The following is a 23,936-nucleotide window of genomic DNA, read 5'->3' as shown; positions in this document are numbered from 1 at the left end:
CAAGCACCAACAATTTGACCACTTTGTAAGTTCGATAGATCTGTCATTTTAATGAATTTTAATTCCCTTTTCTAATGATATCTGAAAAGAAACAGCAATTTTAGCAAAACATATTAAGTAACACTAATAATAAATATAAAAAACATAAAAATAAACAAGCTTTTAATAGTTTTATAGATATTTCAAAATTTTGATGCTATGATACTAGGTGTTTCCATTACTTTGTCCAACCCCTGTATATGTCTCTCATTGAGCAAGCTATCACTGTTCCTTTCCAGTGGTTTATTAGAGATCTCACCTCTGTTTTCTGCTATGAAATTACTTTTATCAGTAAGAACTGTATTTTCATCATTTCCTCGGCTGCTATTTTCCAACACCCATCTTTTGAGAGCTTCGAGCTCTACTGTGAACCAACGATTTTTTTTATTACTCTAGCTTAATCACATAATCTCAGTTCCGTGAGTTGAAACAATCCTCTTTTTCTCCATTGATCATACATACGTTGTCGGTATCCCCTAAGATGAACACCATTTTCGTCTATGGCGTTGTTCAGGTAGTAAAACTCTTTAACCATAACATTGACATGTTTGTTCCATCTACGCCGTGTGTGCTGGTCCTTTCCTAGGTAACAACAGGCTGGAGTCGGACCAGAATCTCTGAGCCTGCCGGGTGTAACACTGTCACCATCAAGGGCTTCAGTTTCTTTCCCACCGTTATTCCCAATATTTTTTGTTTTTTTGTTGCCACTCATCTGAGGTGGCCATTATCAGGTTACGCAATTACCAGTGTTTTTATTGTGACATCATCACTAGATGCATCATCAATCAGAGCATACGGAGATTCCAACCACTCCCTTTTGTTATTATTATTATTATTTTCATTTTTTTTACTAATATTTGTCATTGTTAATATTTCCTCTGATCAGCCATGAGTTTTGGCTAAATTATTATTATTATTATCATTATTACCATCATTATTATTAATTCTATTTATTATTAAAAGGTATTATTGAATGCTTTTTAGTTTCAACTTTTGTCTTGTACTTGAGATGATCATAAATATGTGAGTGTTTAAGGGAATAGTAGGAGCAAGGGAGACAGCTTGGTGAAGAGATTAAATTCTACAAGTCTGTAAATACATTCGGCAGATGGTGAAGAGATGAGCAATGGGCATTCCTGTGTCATAAAGAGACAAAAGCAGCCTCACACCTTTGGGGGCTGCAGAGGTCAAATGTGTTTACTACTACTAGCGATCAATGAGAGCGCTGACCTTGGCCTTGAAAAGAACCAATTCACCTTGTTTTATTTCTAAGTAATTATATATATATATATATAGATATATATATAGATATAGATATAGATATACTGCTGTTCACCTCCTTGAATTTCTGAATTTTTATTTTTTTATTTTTATTTTTGTTTTATAAGTTTTCCTGTGGTTTACAGTTTTTGTAATTGTGCAGTTTGTATATATTGGCAGGTGATTACCTTCTTGATTTTTTTGTTTTTTATCATGCATTTAATTGTGTTGTTACAGTGAAATGTATATTTACATATTCGGGTGGTCAGGGAAAAATGAAAGATCAAATTTTCACATAAAATTGCAGATATTAAAGTTTCTAAATTTTTTAGAGATATTTGTCCGTAGGTCTGAACAGAGAAAACTGTAACGTTCTTAGAATAAAGAGGATGTTTACATTTTCGAATACTCAGGAAGAAAGGAAAAGATAGGTATTCACAGAAGTTGTAGATATTAAAGATTTTAAAGCTGATCATTTGTGCCTTGGAAGACTTTAGATATGTAAGTTTCTCATTTTGAGGGAAATTTAAAATACTCATAGGAATCTGTGGATATTCCAGTCTTTAAGAGTTATTTTTCAGTTGTCCATCTGACTTGTATTAGTGTAATTCTGTGTCTTCAGTTGCTGACTGGTCAGAGAAGCAAGAACATGTCCAACCACTGTCAATGCTGGCACTCTTCAACATTATTATTATTATTATTATTATTATTATTATTATTATTATTATTATTATTATTATTATTCTATGTTTGACTTTTGCTTTATGTCTGTACAAGTTGGCTCCAAGTCTCACCCAGAGACCTCAAGAGACAACAGGTTGGAAGTTCACGTTGTTATGCCTAGTGTGCCATATATTTTGGGGGTTTTTTGGTGTTGTACTAGTGAATGTCTAATACATAAACTTAGAAAAAAAAAAAGTTTGTTTTAAACCTTGGGATTACATAGAGAGTATTTTGCGTAGGATATGAGCAGTTCCCATGAGCACTATCTTTTGAATTTCTGCCATTTTGGGGTTTCCTGGTATCTGAGTTAGGTAGCAATCAGCCCCTTTCGCTATCATTCCCAGGGCACCTATGACAACAGGTATTGTTTTAGTCTTCAGGTTCCACATTTTGCTGATTTCTATTTCAAGATCTTTATATTTGCTCAGTTTTTGGTAGGTCTTGATAGATACATTTATTTCGATTGGGACAGTCATATCAATGAGGAGGCATGTTCTTTGTCTGAAGTCTTTCAATATGATGTCTGGCTTATTGCATCTATCTTTCTGTCAGTTTGGATGGTGAAGTTCAGAGGAGTGAGATGTGGTCATTTTCAAGCACTGGAGGTGGATTGTGTTCCACCAGTTTTTTTCATGGGGCAAATCCAGGTTTTTGCAAATTACCCAGTGAATATATTGTGCAGCTCTATCATGCCTGTTGAGGTACTCTGTAGGCGCTAGAAGACTGCATTTGGAGACAACATGATCAATGGTTTCATTTTGTTGTTGACATATATGACATGTTGGAGGACTACTGCTGTTCTTTAATATGTTGGCCTGGTAGTTTCTTGTTGGTAGGCATTGATCTTGAGCTGCTATGATAAACCCTTCTGTTTCAGATTTTAAGCCAGAGGCCATTAGCCATTTATGGGTCAGGGCATTCGCTCTCTTTGGGTATTTGCCATAGAGAGGTTTTTCTTGCCATTTATTATTCAGAATATCTAAGGCAGCAGTTTTAGCACGCGTTTTAATGCATTTAGCTTTTTCTGTGCTTGTTTCTTGTATGTCTATCTCTAATTCCAAAATTGGTTGTATTCGGAATTCACTTAGATATTCTTTTGCCTGTTTTGTTACTGAGTATGATGCTTTCTTGTTTTCATGTTTCGAGACAAGTTTTAACATCCAGTCCCCAGAGTTTTTCAGGTAGGTGTCTAGGCCAATTGTAGCAATCTTCATTGTTATTGCCAGTTGCAAAAGACCACGGCCTTCCTCTTTTCTTGGCAGATAAAGTCGTTCTGTATCTGCCTTAGGGTGGTGCATTCTATGCATTGTCAACAGTTTTCTTATTTTTCTGTCGAGCTGACATATTTCAGTAATTGACCAGTTAACGATATTGAAACTGTAAGTCACGACTGGTATGGCTAATGCATTGATCGCTTCGATCCTATTTCTTGCATTCAGCTCTGTCTTGAGTATTGCTCTCACTCTTCGATAGCATTCTCTCCTGATCCTTTCCTTCATCTCTGAATGCCTTATTCCGTTCCCTTCAATTACCCCTAGGTACTTGTAGCTCTCCGCTGGGTCTAGTTCTTTTATGATATTCTGCTGGTCAAGGTTAACGTTAGATGTTTCTGTCATTTTTCCTTTGATAAAGGTAGCTTTTGCACATTTATCGAGGCCGAATTGCATTCTGATGTCGTCACTGAATTGTTTGACTATCGTTAGTAAGCCCTTAAGTTTTCGGTCATTTTTTGCAAAAAGCTTTAAATCATCCATGTAAATGAGATGATTTATATTTTTATCAAACATTTTATACCCGTACTGTGCATCATTGAGCAGTTTTGAGAGAGGTATTAAGGCTAAACAAAAGAGGAGTGGTGACAGTGAGTCACCCTGGAAAATGCCACATGAAATGTTTACATCACCAGCATTTAGAGATTCATTGTGACTGTTCAAAGTTAGTGTGGTTCTCCATGATCTCATACTTACAGTCAAAAAGTTTTGCAGAGTAGGTGCTATCTTATACATTTCCAGGCATTTCCTAATCCAGCTATGTGGTAGGCTATCAAAAGCCTTTTTATAGTCTATCCAGGCTATTGATAAGTTTTTGTGTCGTTTGTGGCAATCTTCTAAGATCACCTTATTGATGAGTAGTTGATCTTTACAGCCGTAGGATCCACGTTTACATCCTTTCTGTTCATTAGGGAATATGCTGCTGTCTGTTAAGAAACTATAAGTATATTCCATCAGGACAGATGTTAGTGTTTTGTACATAGTTGTTAAGCAGGTTATGGGTCTATAGTTTTTTGGTTCATTTATTTCTTCACTTTTTGGAAGCAGGAATGTTAACCCATTAACTAGCCAAGGAGGCATCCTACTAGGGTGTTGCAAAACATCATTGTACAGTTCTGTTAGCAGTTCATGGCTCTCTGGGAAGGCATTCAGCCAGAAGTTAGGAATTTTATCCTTTCCTGGAGACTTCCATTTGCTTGACCTCCTGAGAGCAGATCTTATATCTTCTACCTTGACACCCTCCCACTTTTGCTCTTCTAAGGGGTCCAGTTCTGTAGATATTCTGTCAATCCAGGGGGCCTTTTCGTTGTGCGTTTTTTCTTCTGCCCAAATTTTATTCCCAAATAAACTTCTTCTTTTGATGGTACAGACCTTGCAGTAAACACTGTTTTTCCTATCTTCCTGTAAAAATTCTTGGGGTTATTTTTGAACATGTTGTCCTTGAAAAATCTAACACGCTTTTCATACCTCGCTATGCGGGCAACTTTAGCAGATAGCTTTTGCTTGATGGTTTCTATGGTGGCATCAATATCAAGTATAGTTTTCATATTGTATTTTTTCAGCAATTTTGGGGTTTTTGTAGGTTTGGTAGTCTTGTGAGCCTTAAGGTTTTTCAAATATTCAGTGTCAGATCTAAATAGTTTAATTTGATGTTGCAGACACTCTTGCCAAGAAGGCTTTTTGTGGGAATGTTGCCGTTTTCTAACCTTTACACCACATAGGATCGTTGAGATTTTTGCGGATGCATAGTACAGGTGGTTGAGATCCTGTAATATCAACATCATCAGCTTAAATTATATCCTTAAGTGCAAGCCGGATTTTACCAATTATTTTCATGTTTTGGTTAGAGTTGCAGATTTTAGGGAGTGTATCACGTTCATCCATGCTGGTTTCTTTACTTTTCAGCCATTCAATCATGATTTGATTTTTTAGCTCATGTAGTTCTGTTGGGTCAATATTTGTGTGACTTTCTTCATCTATTTGATGCTCATCTGTCTTAGTGTTTATGATTGGTTCAGGGAGTATTTCACTTTGCCTATCACTTATACTAACTCTTTCAATCCTTACTTCGTTTTTATCAGCCCTGGGCTGGTCTATAATTATTTCCTCTGTATTATCTTCTCTAGCTGCAGCTTCGTTCATTTTATCCGATATTGCTTGTCTAATTTGATCAATCTCTACTTCAGTCAGTATTTTTTCTTTATAATATTTCTTCTGACGTTGGCAAGTTTGTTCCTGTCTATGTAGGGTCTTACTTCAAGGTGTTTCTGTCTCCAGTTTAAGTATGTTTGTATAGTGTTCGATTTATCTGTGGGGAAACATATGGCATGGTAGAAGGCCTCAAGAACTTCTTTATCTTCCCGAGACCATTTTTCCTTCTTTTTCTTTTGATTATTTGGTGATGAGCATGGATGGCCATCTGTTGGAATATTCCGGTTGTGGGGTTCGTCCAGCTCCTGTGTGTTGGGAAGATTTGATCCAGTAGCTGATTTTTCAATCAGAATTTGGTTCAATTTTCGGGTACATGGTCTTTTGTAATCCGTGTGACGACCAATGCGGTTTATTGTTTGATTTGTTGACATTGAAGCATGATGAGCTTCGATTCTTATATTAGGAGATGGATCTATCAGTTTAGGGTTCTCTACATGCAAGCATTGCTCGTAGCGCAGCTTCTTAAGGCTAGCAGATCTGTATTCGTCTGTATTTTGTTTTTGTTGGTAGTTTTATCTCTGAACATTTTTTTCCCTCCTTCTCTTCCTTTTTTCCTCTCTCTTTCTCTCTATCTCCTTCTTCCCCTTTTTCCTTCCTGCTTTTCCCTTCCTCTTTTAAACCTATAAAAGGCTCACTCTACCTGTATTAGTTCGAAATAATGAGAATAAAATACGGAGAAAGAAAAGAAAAAAAAGGGATCTGTCAGTTATTATTGTTATTACTATGACCTTCACCACCACCATCATCATCATCATCATCATCATCAACATCACCATCATCATCATCAATGATATTGTTTTATGTGTAGTCACAGCCACCATCATCACCACTACTGCCATTGTGTGGGGGAATGGTTGGTTAAAGAGGTCATGTTCTATGGGTCTATAAATAGATTCAGCAGATGGTGAAGACAAAGGACATTAATGGTCAGTAAAAGGACAAACATGTTTACATTTATTTTTTTTTCCTTTCTCTTTTCTTCCTTTCCACATACATATGTATATGTATGTGTATACTCACACACACATATTATCTGATGTTTACTTTGATGATTTTTTAAAAAATTTCTGAATTCAATGTTATGTATATATTTTTAAAATTTCTGGATTCAGTTGTATGTATATATTAGCAGGTGCTTACTTCCATAATTGTTTATCGTGCATTTAATTGTGTTGTTACAATAAAAGGCAATTTAAAAGGCAATTTTACACATTCTTATAGTCATGAGAGACAACTAAATGTTCACACAAAATTGGAGATATTTATGTTTCTAATTTTTCTTGTTAGGTGTTCGTTTGTATGAGCTGTAGATATGTAAGTTCCTTAACTTATTTTGAGGGAAATTCAAATTACTCACAGAAAACAGTAGATCTTCCAGTTTTCTACAGTTGCTTTTTTCAGTTGTCCTGCTGGGTTAGCTGTTGCCAGTTCAGAGCATCGGAAAAATACGTCCATCCTCTGTCACATCCAGCCGCCTTCCTGTCATGTCCTTATTATTATTATTATTATCATTATTATTATTATCATTATTATTATTATCATTATCATTATTATTATTATTATTATCATTATCATTATCATTATTATTATTATTATTATTGATTCTCATCAATGCTCAGAGTTTCCCCGAGAACATCATCACACTTCCCTGATATTAATCCTCTGTAGATTTCTAAAGCAGAACATCCACTGACCCCCATTACCCAACTGGTAGAAGGCTGTGAGCTCCTGAAGACATTCTAAGTGCCTGGTGCCCAGTCTCGGTTTTTTCTTCACCCATGATTGCAGCTCCATCAGGGAGAAGAGCTGTGGACAATTTCCAGATGTCCTTGCCTTGGCAGTGCTATGGGGGAATGCTGGTTCGAGACAAGCTCTACTGGCATGGATGTGCTGTCAGACGGGCTTGTCCGAGGTGCATGAAGAGTGACGAAACCATTTTGCATGCTCTTGTTTAGTGTCCAGGCATTGCTGACTTGTGGAGTTATGTTGAACAGCTGCTGTAACGTGTGGGACGGATCCATCTGTCAGCCGAGTCTGTAGTGATGATTGCACTACCGTCCTCCTTCAATCAAGTAGGCAAGGCAGTTTTCCTTTGCCTGGTGGCTATGGCAAAAGAGGTTGTTTGGTGGACAAGGCTGAAAGGCCCGAGGACAGATCCATTCCTCTTTGGCAGAGCTCTCATTGACTTCCTCAAGTTTCACTTGAAAAGGAAATTGAGAGTGAAGAGGGAAGTGCTGTCCTCGAGTGTGTTTATTGAAAGGTGGGTGAAAGTTGCAAAAATGGCAAGAGTGGATGGTACCTCTCTAAGTGTAGACCTGCGAGTCAGAGAGAAGGAATTGGAGAAGGGATTTGCTCATAGGGATTCAGGGAAATGTCAGGCAGTGGAGTTCCTCAATTATTCCTAGAGGCATTCCTGTATCAGGTGGGCCACATCTTTTATCATCCTCCCTCCCACATTTTGTTTGTACTTCTGTATGCTATGCATGTGTGTCCTCTTTCCCAGTGTATGCTGTGTAAACCTCTTTCTTTTTATTCATTTACCATTTCATTATTACATGTAAACCCCCCACACTTTATGTCTGTCTTTGTATTGTCTCCCTCAACTTTTGCCCTTGTGGGAAAATAAATGAAATCATCAACATCATCATCATCATTATTATGTTCTATCTTTCCTTTCTTTTATATAAGGTTCGCACGGGTTTTGGAGAAGTTTCTGGCCTTTTGGAAAGAACAAAGGTAAGGTACCATGCAACTGTAAAACTGATATTATATCATTATTATTATTATTATTATTATTATTATTATTATTATTATTATTATTATTATTATTATTATTATTATTTCATTATTACATGTAAACCCCCCACACTTTATGTCTGTCTTTGTATTGTCTCCCTCAACTTTTGCCCTTGTGGGAAAATAAATGAAATCATCAACATCATCATCATCATTATTATGTTCTATCTTTCTTTTCTTTTTTAGAAGGTTCGCACGGATTTTGGAGAAATCTCTGGCCTTTTGGAAAGAACAAAGGTAAGGTACCATGCAACTGTAAAACTGATATTATATCATTATCATTATTATTATATTATTATTATTATTATTATTATTATTATTATTCCTTCGTAATACAGTGTAGGTAAAAATGCACTGGAGTCTTTAGTCATCTGTCAAGTCACAACAAGGACCTCAGACGGATAATACTTTCCTTAAGATGTGCGCTGTGCCCAGATAGGCTGCTTTTTGTAAGACATCAATCTTGCAAAGGATTTCCAGTTGCCTTAAGAAGTTTTGAAGTTTCAATGGGATTGAACCCAGCATTCTGATCACCACTGGTATCACTTTTACATTACCTTCTTGCATTCCATACAGTCTTGCCATTTCCACTTTCAATTCAGAGTACTTGGGGATATTTCCAACCTCTTTACTCACAGCATTCATGTCATTTGGTATGGTTACATCAATGATCTGATAGTATTCGTCTCACTTTCTCAATATGACAAAATCCGGCTGACGGTGTTCAATTACACGATCCGTCTGAAAATCATAGTCCCAGAGTATCATTACTTTTCCATCGTCCTGTATAACTTTCTTGGTACATGCTCATACCAGTTCTCTCTTACTTCATATTCATATTTACTGGGCCTCGAAACTGGTTTTATAAAACCGGTTTTATATTATGATCAGTAAAACCGAAACGGATTTGCCAAAACCAATTTTAATGCTTGCTGTTTCTGTTTTTTTTTTCGCAAAACATTTCTCCATTTTTTGTTTTGAAGAAATATCGTTGAAACTGAACTAACTGAACTGTTGTCGGTCGCCTTTAGCTGAGAGTGCTGTCTGTTTCATTGAAACATATCGCAACATATCAATTCTCACCTTCTCTCCCCTTGAACCTTAGATCAGCACCTTGTCATTGCCTTCGCTAACCCCTGGCTGACTCTTTGAATTTGGAGGTAACAAGGTTTATTCATAGCAAGTCAAGGGGATGTTACCCTTCAGTCAGGTGATCTTACCTGTTGAGCATATGTAATAACTGAGGACGCTCGACCTTTATTCTCTAGAAAAACGCCGCCGCCGTGGTGATCTCATTCTCGCCCACAACATCATAAGCGGAAAGTGTAACTTCTTGAAAGAGCTGTTCTTCACTCCTGCTCCAGAGCATTGGCTGCGGGGTCATTCCGAAAAGCTCTACCTGCGACGATTTCATCTCAATCGAAGGAGAGGAGCTTTCTTCGTCCGGGTTGCGGATCCGTGGAACAAGCTGCCAGACGAGATGGTGAAGATGCCGACGACCACTTTGTTCAAAGCCTCCCTTGACCTCAAGTGGCCTGAACTCTTTACATGAACACCACCCTGTACTTAACTCCATGTCCCCCTACATGGCTTTGCTATTTGCTTTTGAGCCAAATTAACTAACTAACTAACTAACTAACTAACTAACCAGTTCCAGATTCATTTCAAGGAAGTAACACTAACTAGAATTTTTATTAATTATTTTCATTAGCCCTAGCATGATAAAAAGAAAATCAACTGTTTGGAATGTTTTCGATAGGAAAAACAAAGATGAAGCTCAATGCAATAAGTGTGATAAGATCATGAAGTCTTCTGGAGGCTCTACTACGTCTCTGATCTTGCACTTGAAGAAAATTCATCAAATCGACATAAATCAAGATGCAAACCCGCCTCCTGTGAAAATGACAACAACAATGGAACACTTTTTAACATAGAAATCAATGGAAGAAGAGGTTTCAAAGTTAGCTGCTATGGATGGATTCTCTTTCAATTCAATCGCCAAAAGCGATTTTATTCAGAGAAATCTTCATAGTCAGAGAGGCAAATATGATAAATTACAACCAGCATCTGCAAACGGAGTCAGGAATATGGTAATGAATTATTACATAATCAAGAAAGAAGAACTTATTCATTATTTCTAAAAAGAAGCAGCACTACTCACTGACATGGATGAATACACATCAATTCAAAATAAACGATATATGAACATAAATGTTCATGGGAAAGACAATCATTGGTCGTTGGGTCTCATTGAGATCCATGGCTCAGGAGAACAGAGTAATTTGTGAGAGGACATCTTCATGAATTTGGATTGGATTTTGATATACACATTGTTGGCTGTACAACGGATGGTGCTTCTATGATGGTGAAATTCAGAAAAGAAATAAGACCTGATCACCAACAATGTCTCACACATTGCATACATCTGTCTGTGATTGACATTCTCTATCAAAAAAATATTGAAAATATTGCCTCAACTGATGAGACCGATATAAAAAGTGAAGAGATCGCTATAACAGACGATAGTGCTGATGAAGCTGACATAAGCCAACAAGACGCACTTTTCAAACAGATTTGGCTCACGAAAATGCTTGTTTTCCCCAGCTAAAACCTGAATTTAATAAAGTTTTAAATAAGGTAAGAAAAATTTCAAAACTTTTCCATAAATCTCCTACAAAAAATGAAAGAGTTTGTATGAGTGAACTTTGATAACAGAGAATATAAACTTATACTGGATTGCAGAACTCGGTGGAATAGCACATTCCATATGATTGAGAGATTTTTGAAATTGAAAAGCTGCATTCCAAATGCTCTACGAGCAGAACTTTCCACAGATACTGTAGCTGAAGAAGAATGGAAATCTCTCAATTTACTATATGAAATTTTGCATTCAGTAGAAATTATTTTGAAGGCTATTTGCGCTGATGATACGGGTTTACTGAAAGCGGAATATTCTTTAGAATTTTTAGTGAATAAACTTAATATTGTCGGCAATCCTTTGGCTCTAAATCTTCGTGAAAGACTTATGCATAGATATAATAAGAGAAGAAATGTCGAAACCTTGACTCTCTTGAGGTATTTACATAACCCTAGGAAATTTAAAGGTGAGTCAATTTCTGGACCTTTTCTTTTTTTAACGAAACAACATTTAAGGAAGTATGCTGAACAAACATATAGGAGATTATTTCCTGAACATGACGCTGAGAACACAACAGAATTATACAAAGAAAATGAAATAGGAGGGAACCTAAAATTAAGTGTTATTGTTGTCCCATCTACTTACGAAGGTAATGAACTCATGCGTGAATACAGAAGCACAATGAAGAAAATGAATGAAGACCCCCCAAGATGGTAACAGATGGATTTGGAATCTCTAAAGAATTTGAATATTTTGAAGCAACTTCGAACAGAAGTGAAAAGCTCGAGAAACTTTATAGAACATTGCTTACAACTAAAGCAACAAGTGTCCAGTCAGAAAGAGCTTTTTCAATTACTGGATGTTTCAACACAAAAATTAGGACAAGTTTATCAGGTAAAACACTGAATGCATTGTATTTTTTAAAAGATTATTTTCGAAGGAAAGTGAATCATCAAGCAAGTGAAGAAACTTGATTGATTCTCAAGAATAAAACGACTTGGAAAAACGTTGCATTCCTGATTAAATAAATATAACACCATTATTTTTTGTTATTGTTTGTACATAAATCAGCTGACTTCTCATTCCATCGTTATTACCTCTGTGAGGCTCAAAGTCTTGAGACTGACCCTCACTAATTCATCCCATATTTTCCCGAGTCTCCCTCTTCCACAGATTCCAACAATTTTAAGCAATTGACACTTCTTTATACAGTTGCCTTTGTACATATATTTCAATGGTATTTGCAAAAGAAATACTTGGCTAAGACTAAAGAATTATACTTTGCATTTGTTGATCTAGAGGAAGCTTTCTTTTGAGTACTCTGTTGTGTGGCAAGGTGGGATCTGAGGAGGCTAGGGATAGACTTGTGAAAGCTGTACAGGCCATCCATGTAGATGGGCTTTGTTAGCAAGGTGACAGTTAACCATGAGTACAGCAAAGAAAATGGTGTACATTTTAAGTGTTAATGAAGGCTCAGTCCCCTACATTTCATTATTATCTTCCACGTCATAAGAGAGGGATTCAAGACTGGCAGCCCCCTCAGAACTACTATTTGCCCTCAAACAGATTTTATACCAAAGCTAGAAAAGAAATTCCAGGTGAGGAGGCAAAAGCTGAAATTTTAGGGCCTTAAGGTTAACTTAGCATAGACTAAGGTTTTAGTAAACAAGAAAACAGACAGTACCCTACCCTCTTCAGGTAAGTGGCCCTGCTCGATGTGTAAGAAATGTGCAAGCACAAGTTCCATATGGTGTACCCAGTGCCAGCTATGGACACACAAGGGGTACAATGGAATAATAGGAAGGGTATCAGAGAAAGTAGTGTTCATGTGTGGAAGAGGCACAGGGGCCATAAAATCTTCCAGATAATGTGTAAATCGGTTTTTTCCAAATGCTTTGGAAGCTCTAGAGGTAGTCAATAGTTTCTTCTCAAGCACAGCATATTTCCAAAAGTCTCGGTTGCTAGACATTTCCTTGGCTAGGCCTAAAGTTCGAAGGTCATGCTTCACCACTTCATCCCAGGCCTTCTTGGGTCTACCTCTTCCACAGGTTCCCTCAACCGCTAGGGTGTGGCACATTTTTACACAGCTATCCTCATCCATTTTCGCCACGTGACCATACCAGTGCAATCATCTCTCTTGCACACCACATCTGATGTTTCTTAGGTCCAACTTTTCTCACAAGGTACTTACACTCTGTCTAGTATGAACACTGACATTATACATCCATCGGAGCATACTGGCTTCATTCCTTGTGAGCTTACGCAAATCGAACAGCAATTTTACATGGTAGCAAGACATGGGCCCTCAACGTGGAGGACATGTGAAGATTAGAGAGAAATGAGGCTAGCATTCACCTCTGAATGTGCAGTGAAAGTAGGCATAATAGGAATTAGATGCAGCGTATAAGAGAGAAGAGCACACTCCAATTGTCTGTTTTGGCATGGTTTCTATGGTTTGATGCCCTTCCTAATGCCCACCACTTTACAGAGTGCACTCGGTGATTTTTATGTGGCACCAACACTGGTGCTTTATACATGGAACCAATAGAGGTGCTTTATACATGGTACCAGTAGAGGTGTTTCATACATTGTACCAATAGAGGTGTTTTATACATGGTACCAATAGAGGTGTTTTATACATGGTACCAATAGAGGTGCTTTATACATGGTACCAATAGAGGTGTTTTATACATGGTACCAGTAGAGGTGCTTTATACATGGTACCAGTAGATGTGCTTTATACATGGTACCAGTAGAGGTGCTTTATACATGGTACCAAATGAGGTGCTTTATACATGGTACCAGTAGAGGTGCTTTATACATGGTACCAGTAGAGGTGCTTTATACATGGTACCAATAGAGGTGCTTTATACATGGTACCAGTAGAGGTGCTTTATACAGAGGTGATTATACATGGTACCAGAAGAGGTGCCTTATACATGGTACTAGTAGAGGTGCTTTATATATGGTACAAGTAGAGGTGCTTTATACATGGTACCAGAAGATGTACCTTATACATGGTATCAGTAAAGGTGCTTTATACATGGTACCAGAAGAGGTGCCTTATACATGGTACCAGTAGAGGTGCTTTATACATAGTACAAGTAGAGGTGCTTTACACATGGTATCAGTAGAGGTGCTTTATACATGGTATCAATAGAGGTGCTTTATACATGGTACCATTAGATGTGCTTTGTATATGGTACCAGCAGAGGTACTTTATACATAGTACTAACACTGGTTCTTTATACATGGTACAGTAGAGGTGTTTCATACATAGTACCAGTAGAGGTGCTTTATACATGGTACCAATAGAGGTGCTTTATACATGGTACCAATAGAGGTGTTTTATACATGGTACCAATAGAGGTGCTTTATACATGGTACCAGTAGAGGTGTTTCATACATTGTACCAATAGAGGTGTTTTATACATGGTACCAATAGAGGTGCTTTAAACATGGTACCAATAGAGGTGCTTTATACATGGTACCAGTAGAGGTGTTTTATACATGATACCAATAGAGGTGTTTTATACATGGTACCAGTAGAGGTGTTTCATTCATGGTACCAGTAGAGATGCTTTATACATGGTACCAATAGAGGTGCTTTATACATGGTACCAGTAGAGGTGCTTTATGCATGGTACTAACACTGGTGCTTTATACATGGTACGAGTAGAGGTGCTTTATACATGGTACTAGTAGATGTGTTTTATACATGGTACCAGTAGATGTGCTTTATACATGGTACCAATAGAGGTGCTTTATACATGGTACCAGTAGATGTGTTTTATACTTGGTACCAGTAGATGTGTTTTATACATGGTACCAATAGAGGTGCTTTATACATGGTACCAATAGAGGTGCTTTATACATGGTACCAGTAGATGTGTTTTATACATGGTACCAGTAGATGTGCTTTATACATGGTACCAATAGAGGTGCTTTATACATGGTACCAGTAGATGTGTTTTATACTTGGTACCAGTAGATGTGTTTTATACATGGTACCAATAGAGGTGCTTTATACATGGTACCAATAGAGGTGCTTTATACATGGTACCAATAGAAGTGCTTTATACATGGTACCAGTAGAGGAGCTTTATACATGGTACCAGGCGGCGAGCTGGCAGAAACGTTAGCACATCGGGCGAAATGCGTAGCCGTATTTCGTCTGCCGTTAAGTGTTCTGGGTTCAAATTCCGCCTAGGTCGACTTTGCCTTTCATCCTTTCGGGGTCGATAAATTAAGTACCAGTTACGCACTGGGGTCGATGTAATCGACTTAATCCCTTTGTCTGTCCTTGTTTGTCCCCTCTATGTTTAGCCCCTTGTGGGTAGTAAAGAAATATATACATGGTACCAGTAGAGGTGCTTTATACATGGTACCAGTAGAGGTACTTTATACCTGGTACTGGCACACATGCTTTTCACATGACAGCTGCACAAGTGCTTTGACATTGTATGAACATGTATGTCATGATCATCATCTTTTAACTTCCTCTTTCCATGCTGTCATGGGTTGCATGGTTTGACAGGACCTGGCCAGGTAGGTGCCTGCAGCGGACTTTTGTGTCTGTTTTGGCACAGTTCTACAACTGGATGCCCTTCTTAACACACCCACCCAGTAGATTGGACTGAGTGCTTTTTACGTGGCACTTGCTCAGGTCAGGTCAGTTTTTGTAAGCTTTTTACAACTGGATGTCCTTTCCAAATGCCAACCACTTTACAGAGTGCACTGGGTACTTTGAAGTGGCACCTGCACTGTCAGGGTCACCAAGTAAATTGCAAGACAAAGACCCTTTGAGAGGGGGAGGGGGCATTAGGTTCGAGTGTGATGGAGAAACAGGAGCAGAAACCCACATCCTGTTGTAGGGGGAGGTTCATGATTTACCAGGGAGGTAGAGAGAGAGAGAGTGATCAAGAATGAAGACAGTAACATGTGTACCGCTGTAGAGGAGACACATGGCTGTCCAGCCTGAGGGAAGATCAAAAGGAAAAGGGAGTGGGAGAGAGCAAGAGGGTAAGTGAGAGTAGGAGAGGGGTGATAGCAAAGTGCCAGGGCTTACTCACAAGGAGCAGGGATCAGAATATGAATTGGATTGTAAAGGGAGAGAGTGATAGGTGGTGGTAAGTGCCAGGATTGAACCTCAAGGTATGGAGGTCATAATATAAGTGGCAGGGTATTGGCAAAGAAGCATAAGGGCCAAGAGTAGTGCAGTGGCTGGTGAAAACCTGGGTATATAGAAGGGGTGGGGTACCATGGGATAGCAATGAGTCAGTGAGTAGGGCCATGAGGAAGGGATTGAGGAGTGAGGGATAAGCCTAATGCATGAAGCGGAAATGTGAGAAAGGGATGTACTTTTGTTTGTTGGGGGTAGGATGTGTGGAAAGATTTATTGTTGCATGTGGAACACACAGAGCTTCTAGAACACAGATTCACTGAAGTGGGTAGGTCTTCTCAAAAGCCTCATATTGCCCAGACATCTTGATCCATTGTCATTTCCTCCATGAGGCCTAAAAACCTGAGATCAGTCTCCACCACTTCATCCCATGTCTTCCAGGGTTTCCTCTTTTCCACAGATGCCATCCACGTTCAGTGACTGGCACTTCTCTATATGGCTATCCTCATTCATATGCATCACATGTCTTCTCTCTTGCATGCTACATTTGATTCCTCTTGTGCCCAACTTTTCTCTCAATACATTTGCCCTTTGTCATAATATACAACCAACAAAGTTTATTATCTGACATATACGCTTTGCCCCGTATCAAAATAAATGGAAACTTGAATGAGGTGATCATTGCTAAACTGTGTGGTGTATAATGGTGCTCATCTGGAGTTGAATTGGAAGAGAAGGTTCTTTTTATTTTGAATCTATGGATGTGTGTGGTGAATTTTAGTGGCTTGGTTGTGAAAAGAAGAAGGGAAGGGAAAGAAATAGAAAAAGACAAGGAGAAAGGCAGAAGAAATGAAAAGATAGAAGAAAGAAGGAAAGGAAAAAAAGAAATGAAAGCTTTCCTTGTTTCTTTCTGTATAACAATTATCCAAACTTCTGATTACCTCTTTTTTCTAAATACATAAACCTGTACATCACTTCAAATAAATATATGCAAATATTTAGGGAAAGTTTACGAAAAAAACAAAAGACGAAGACAAGTGGTGTAAACACAAACAGATGTATTAGTATCACGCTCAGGAATTGAAAAAGTCTTTTACGTTTCAAGCCTACGCTCTTCTACAGAAAGGGACACAGAAAGAAACAAGGAGAGAAAAAAATGTGTGTAGGGGCTAACGATGATGTCATCATCATCATCATCATCATAATCTTTTAACGTCTGTTTTCATGCCAGCAATGGGTTGGATGTTTGATGTCGGTGCAAGGACTGTATTGTGCTCTAATTTCTGCTTTGGTTGGAGTTCTTCACCACACCCACAACCTAACCCCACCTGCACTACTACTACTACTACCACCACCACCACCACCGCCGCTACCACCATGACTACTACTACTAAACTATAGTAATCATTAGTAATTCAGTATTTCTTGTCTAAACCCAACATTTTGTCAAAATATTCCTGTTTTTTATAAACATACAACAGAAAAAAGGTTCATATTCTTATATTTGTTCTGAAGTATTTGATTTCTGTTTGAACTCTAGAATCGGTCCCTGATACATGGTCACCAATGGAAGACGAGGAATTAATTAAAATTGTTCCAGTCACAAAAGGACCAGAATATGATGACATCCAGACCACTTTCCATCGGAATTTGCCTTCTTATCATATAATCAAAGTTTGTATTTTTATTTCTGTTTATAAACAATATTTGATGGTTAATTGTTAAAACAAAATGTTAAGAGACATTTTGTTTGTATGAAAGATTTAAATCTCATTGTATGAACCTATTTTGGGATGGTTCTATGTGTTTTTGGATATTCACAAGAAATCTTTGCTCAACAAAAATACCTCTGCTTTAACTTCTTGCATTGAATTGTAAATGCAACACCATTTTGCAGCTAAACTATTATGCCTTACCAAAATTTACAGCCGAATCAAAATTGGTATCAAATAAAAAAGAAAAAAAAGCAGATAGGGTTGGGGTTTTTCACCACAAACGTTATTTCCTTGTCAAAGAAGAGAATTGATTGTTTTTTCATAAATGTATTTCCTTTTCTACAGATTGAGAGAATTCAAAATAAAACATTATACCAGAGATACAAAGCATTGAAAAAACAATTTGAGGCAGAAAATCCAAACATTACAAATGAAGTTGATGGCCTTTGGCATGGTACTGCTGAAGGAGCTGTTCGTGGAATAAATAAATCAGGATTCAACCGTAGCTATTGTGGTAAAAATGGTAAGTATATTATAATCAACATCATCATCTACCCACCCTTCCTATTGTCCTGAGCTGGACAGACTGTCACTGTCCACATTGATTGCTGTTTAGAATCCTTTCTCACTCAGAGAGGACAGAGGATGTCATGTTGCTCACACATTCCATGTTTGGCATCGTTTCTACTGCCAGGTCCCCTTCCTAACATCTTCTGCTCTAGAGTAAACCAGGTGTATCTTATTATTGTGGAACCAACACTTTTATTTGGATTGGGAGGAAGGGTCTGTCCCCATCCATCAATGTTCCTCTTGGACTTTTGTAAATGAAAATAGGGCAGGAAAGATAAGAGAAGGGGTGGAATTCCAGAGGGGTAATGTTATGGGAAAGAAGGAGTAGGTATAGTGGAGAGTCTGCAGGACTGGACAGAAATATCAACAAGCGAACACCAGGCCTAGCAATCACCATTCTGAGTTTGTCAATTATAGATATACTGAGATAATCAATACAGTGTTGTTAACTCTCATTGAAATATTCAATGTCTGCTACGGCCTAGAAATTGGTTAAGGGACATTTAATAACTGTACAGAAATCTGATAAACCAGCAGTGGTACCATCACAGAGGTAACTCCATTTAGATATCTCAAACGATCCTCTCTCACTAACTCTTTTATCATCTTTTGGAATTAGATTTTGATGTGTTTGGTGAATATGGATATGGGGTGAGTAGACGGGTGGTGTTCCACAAAATGCCACCCAAACAAATTCAGTGGCAAATATTGGCAAGAGACAGGCTTTCCCAATGATAAAACATCATTTCCTGAAACCTGTTTAATGTCACATGGTGTCATGTGATGACAAAATGTCCTGGATTCAGAGAGATAAGCTCAAAATCTCGTGTGACCACTATTAGCGTTGATTACTGCCAGGCATCTTCTGTGCATTGAATGCACCAAGCAGTTAATGGAGGCCATGGGGATAGCAGCTGACACTCTGTTAAAACTTGCAGTGAGTTGTCTCTGAGTTTTCGGTCTTGGACGGGTGTCATTTAGCCTTCTTAGGGGTTTCCTCCCACAGCTGCTCTATAGGGTTTGAGTCTGGACTGAAGCCAGTGTCTGGATGTTGATGTTGTTGGAGGAAGCCTGTTGTCAACCTGGCAGTATGGTCACGGGCATTCTTATGTCAGAACACGTAATTCCAATTAAAGGCAAAGTATGGCACAATGTGAGGCCTCCAAATTTGGTCAATATAGCAGGCAGCAGTTACTCCATTTCCTCAGCCTTCACCAATGTTTCAGAAGGCCACCAGTTCAGGTTTCTGGTTGAGTGCAATCTGGCCCCTTGCCATGATGCTCTGTCTTCCCCATGAGTATCTCTCCACCATACAGCCATTGGCATGACATTCCCCCCTTCTCCTCCAAATGCCAGCTCTGCTGTCTTCCAGAGAAATGCAATATCGACTTCTGTCAGACAAGACTACACTCCTCCACTACTCATGTTGCCAGCTCTGACGTTTTTCAGCTCACTGCAGATGTACCCATCAATAATGATCTGTGAGGATGTGGCTCCTAGCTGGACTTTGGTGAGTCAAATTGAAAGGTCTCAGCACAAATGGGTCTGTGGTGAGTTGCTATGCTTTGCCTAGCTGATTCCATTGCCCTACAGAATCAGTCCTGCAAGTGGTCACTGCAGATGACAATCATGACGTGTTGTTGTAACCCTTGGTCGGCCACTATGTGGATGATTATCCATGTTGTTTGTGGCACTGTCTCATTCCCCCAGCCATTCAATTGTCCAAATACTGCAGTTCAAGTCATTAGCAATGACCTATGGACGTTGACCAGTATGGAGACATCTGATGGCTTGCTCCCTCTGATTTCATGTCAGTCTTGTTACACTTGCTGCATTTGGGAAATGAATGATAGGCTGGAGAATCTGGGTGCCTTTTATACCCAAAAGAGTCGACGTTCTGACCCTGCATCATGCTTTGCATAAAGATGTCTTCGTGAGCATTACCTTATTCATGAGAAGTGAGCGAGTTTGAACCCTAAATGCAATCCTTGTGTTTTCAAAAGAGAGTGGTGTTGTGGGTCAGTGACATCTTCCTGATGTCAAATTACCTAGAATTGTGATAAAATCTATATAATCTCAATATCGTGAAACAAATAATCTTTTACAATGTGATGTGTTTATATTATAACTGTATCAAGGAATTTCCAAAACACTCCAAAATATATATTTCTTCTTTTTTCTTTCTGTTCTTAGGTTCATATGGTCAAGGTGTCTATTTTGCCAGAGACATCCAATATTCTGCAGATGATAACTATTCTACTCCTGACCGTCACGGAACAAAGAGAATATACCAATGCAGTGTTCTTGTGGGAAGAGTAATGCAAGGACACCAGGGATTAAAAGTTTTACAGGAATCTTACAATTCTGCTGTTGATGATATTCAAAGACCCAATATTTATGTTACTTTGATGACTCTCAAGCATATCCTAATTATTTGATTACATTCTCTAATTGGATTTAAGACTTTTGTAACACTTTGAGCTGAGATTGGTAATTCTAAAGCCATTCACATTTCTCTCACTAAAATTATTAAAACTAACACTCTTCAATTTATAACACTAACAATATTTGAATTGTAACACAAAACTATTCTAATTATTCTTTTTTATATTCTTTTACTTGTTTCAGTCATTTGACTGTGGCCATACTGGAGCACCGCCTTTAGTAGGGTAAATCAAACCCAGGAATTATTCTTTGTAAGCCTGGTACTTATTCTATTGTTCTCTTTTGCCAAACCGCTAGGTTACAGGGACGTAAACACACTAGCATCAGTTGTTAATCAATGTTGGGGGAATAAACACAGACACACAAACATATTCACATACATACATACATATATACATACATACATACATACATATATCCATATACATATAATGTTGGGCTTCTTTCAGTTTCCATCTACCAAATTCATGCACAAGGCTTTGGTTGGACCAAGGCTATAGTAGAAGACACTTGCCCAAGGTGCCACACAGTGGGACTGAACCCAGAATCACGTGGTTGGTAAGCAAGCAACTTACCACACAGCCACTCCAGCACCTATTCAAATTTGTAACATTAAAACCGTTCATATTTGTAACAGGAAAATTATTCACATTTGTGACATTAAAACACTTAAGATTTGTAACATTAAAACTGTTAAAACTTGTATCACTACCACTATTCAAATGAGTAACACTAAAACTTCAAATTTGTAATACTTAAACCTATTTGAATTTTTAACGCTAACACTGTTCACATTGTAACACTAAAACTATTCAAATTTGTAACAATATAACTATCCAGATTTGTAACACTAACAATATTTGAATTTGTAACACAAAAATTATTGAAATTTGTATCACTAACAGTATTCAAATTTGTAACACTAAAACTATTCAAATTTGTAACATTAACAATATTTGAATTTGTAACAGTAAAACTATTCAGATTTGTAACAGGAAAATTCTTCAGATTTCTAATGCTAAAACAATTGAATATATTTTGACATTTTCATTTTTTTGTTACATTAAATGTAATTATTGCTTACAATAAAATGAAGGCTGCAAGTTCAAATTCAGTCAAAGTTTTGTTATTTTGTATTATATTTAAAAATAAAACAAGTTTAAACCAATTTTGAGACTGTCTGCTGATTTTGGAAATGTGATTCTTAGAAGAAAAAGATTCCTTTACGCTCACCAAAACCCCATCCATATGATAAGGCAGAGCCCAACTGGTAAATATTAAATGCCTGCTATCAGAGAAAATTGATGGAAGAAATCATCAGACAATGGCCAACCTCCTGGTGGTATAATACTGAGGTATTATTGGGGGTTCGCCAGCCCTCAGTCAAAATCGTGCAACCCATGCTAGCATGGAAAGTGGACGTTAAACGATGATGATGATGATGATGAACACTGTTGTCATTACTTTCACCATTTTTCTTGGAATTCTCGAGTAATATCATGGAAAATGTAGGTTGATTCTCAAAGCATCATTTTGCAAAACACAGTACAGCTCCCATGTTGCAAAGTACAACACACACACACACACACACAAACAAACAACACACACACACACACACACAAACAAACAACACACACACAAACAACACACACACACACACAATATATACAAGCAGAAGGACCTGGTTTCAATCAGGTTATAAACTCATAGACTTAAAACAGATTCATAGATATCTATATATATAAAAACTAGCTTAAGGTGACCTACTCTATGCACGGGTGAGGTTGTGGTTGTTACTTTCTGTTTCTTATTGCTACATTCTCCTTCTTTGTTTCTCTCTCACCTCCCCACTCTCTTACCCTTCCTTTCTCTCGGACTCTTCCTCGTTTTCTCTTTCTCTCTATCTTTCTCCATCTTTCTCTCTCCCATTTATAAAAGACAAAAGAACTTGAGTATGTTGAGAAAGAAAATAGTTTGAAAGATCAATCATAAATATCAGGCAGTGACAACGGAAAGTACCCTTAATTTTTGTACGTGCCACTATCTGAGCAATTAAAAATAAGGAATAAAAAGATTTCTTTGTTAAATTTAGTAGTTATTTTGGGAATTTTTCAACGATTGACCTTGCAAATGAAAGTTCTAAACATGGGCTACATGCAGCTGTAAATTTATTTCAGAAAAAAAATGAAAAAACTGTAAACAATAAAAAATAAAAGACAAAAATACTTAAAAATGAGAAATGTTTTTCAACTTCAAAATTTCGAACCCATTTTCCGCGCTTAAATTACAAATCCGCTTCCACTTTGCCGTGTTGAAAATTTGATTGAAATCGGGCAAAAGGTGTCCAGTCTAGACACCCAAGTGTTCCCAGAAAACAATAAAATCCCCGTTTTCACAGCAAAGCAACCACTGTAGCATCCCAAAACGTCTCCCAATCAATTTCTCATTTCAAGTTAGCCCCTCCTGTAAATTTTAATCCAATTTGTATCAACGTTCGCCTTCGTCATTTTATAGATTAAAGATAAGCGCCTCTGGCCCCTGCAACAACACGAAAAGCCACCATTATTCAAACAGCGCAACCTGTCTATCCCATAAAACTCAATTTTTCCCATATTCCTCACCTTAGCAACCAAACGGTAGCTCCAAGTGACTTGCAACCCTCCTCACACCATTGCCCTCTCCATTTTATACCTCAGTGTAAATTTTGGCGCCAATCTGACTCCATCTACCGCCCCTTAAACCGTTCCCATCCCTAAATGAGACAAACAACTTTTTCGCATTTCAGCTTTATAGATATTGACTAGCTTAAGGTGACCGGGTGAGGGTGTGGTTGTTACTTTCTGTTGCTTCCTTTCTGTTTCTTATCGCCACATTCTCCCTCTTTGTTTCTCTCTCCTTTCTCTCTCTCTTTCCCACTCTCTTACTCTTCCTTTCTCCCAGACTCTTCATCACTTTCTTTTACGCGTACACGCAAATTCACAAAAATAATTCAAAATTACTTAAAATTTTGTGAAATTTGATACTTTTTTCTGATATATTTTGACGGTTCATGATGCAAATGAAAGCTAAACTTTCGGCCTTTAACACAAGGCCATTTTTACCCATGTCAACCAAATAATGCAAACAGAAAAACATTAAATCTAAAA

The 23,936-nt window shown here is 37.8% G+C and overlaps 1 protein-coding gene across 1 annotated transcript in view; it reads left to right on the top strand.

Moving 5' to 3' along the window:
* Positions 1–21,939, top strand: part of LOC115217639 (protein mono-ADP-ribosyltransferase PARP14-like) — a 231,251-nt gene extending 209,312 nt beyond the window's left edge. Inside the window, exons 14-19 of the mRNA XM_029787393.2 lie at positions 8,193–8,240; positions 8,487–8,537; positions 17,601–17,734; positions 18,121–18,298; positions 20,539–20,843; positions 21,475–21,939. Coding sequence (XP_029643253.2) covers positions 8,193–8,240; positions 8,487–8,537; positions 17,601–17,734; positions 18,121–18,298; positions 20,539–20,783 — 656 coding nt within the window. The 3' untranslated portion in view covers positions 20,784–20,843; positions 21,475–21,939. The remainder of the gene's footprint in view (positions 1–8,192; positions 8,241–8,486; positions 8,538–17,600; positions 17,735–18,120; positions 18,299–20,538; positions 20,844–21,474) is intronic.
* Positions 21,940–23,936: the final 1,997 nt, after the last annotated feature.

Source organism: Octopus sinensis, linkage group LG1 (genome assembly GCF_006345805.1).
Source record: "Octopus sinensis linkage group LG1, ASM634580v1, whole genome shotgun sequence".
NCBI lineage: Eukaryota > Metazoa > Mollusca > Cephalopoda > Octopoda > Octopodidae > Octopus > Octopus sinensis.
The sequence above is the reverse complement of the archived record's forward strand: the minus strand, read 5'-3'. Positions and strand labels throughout refer to the sequence as shown.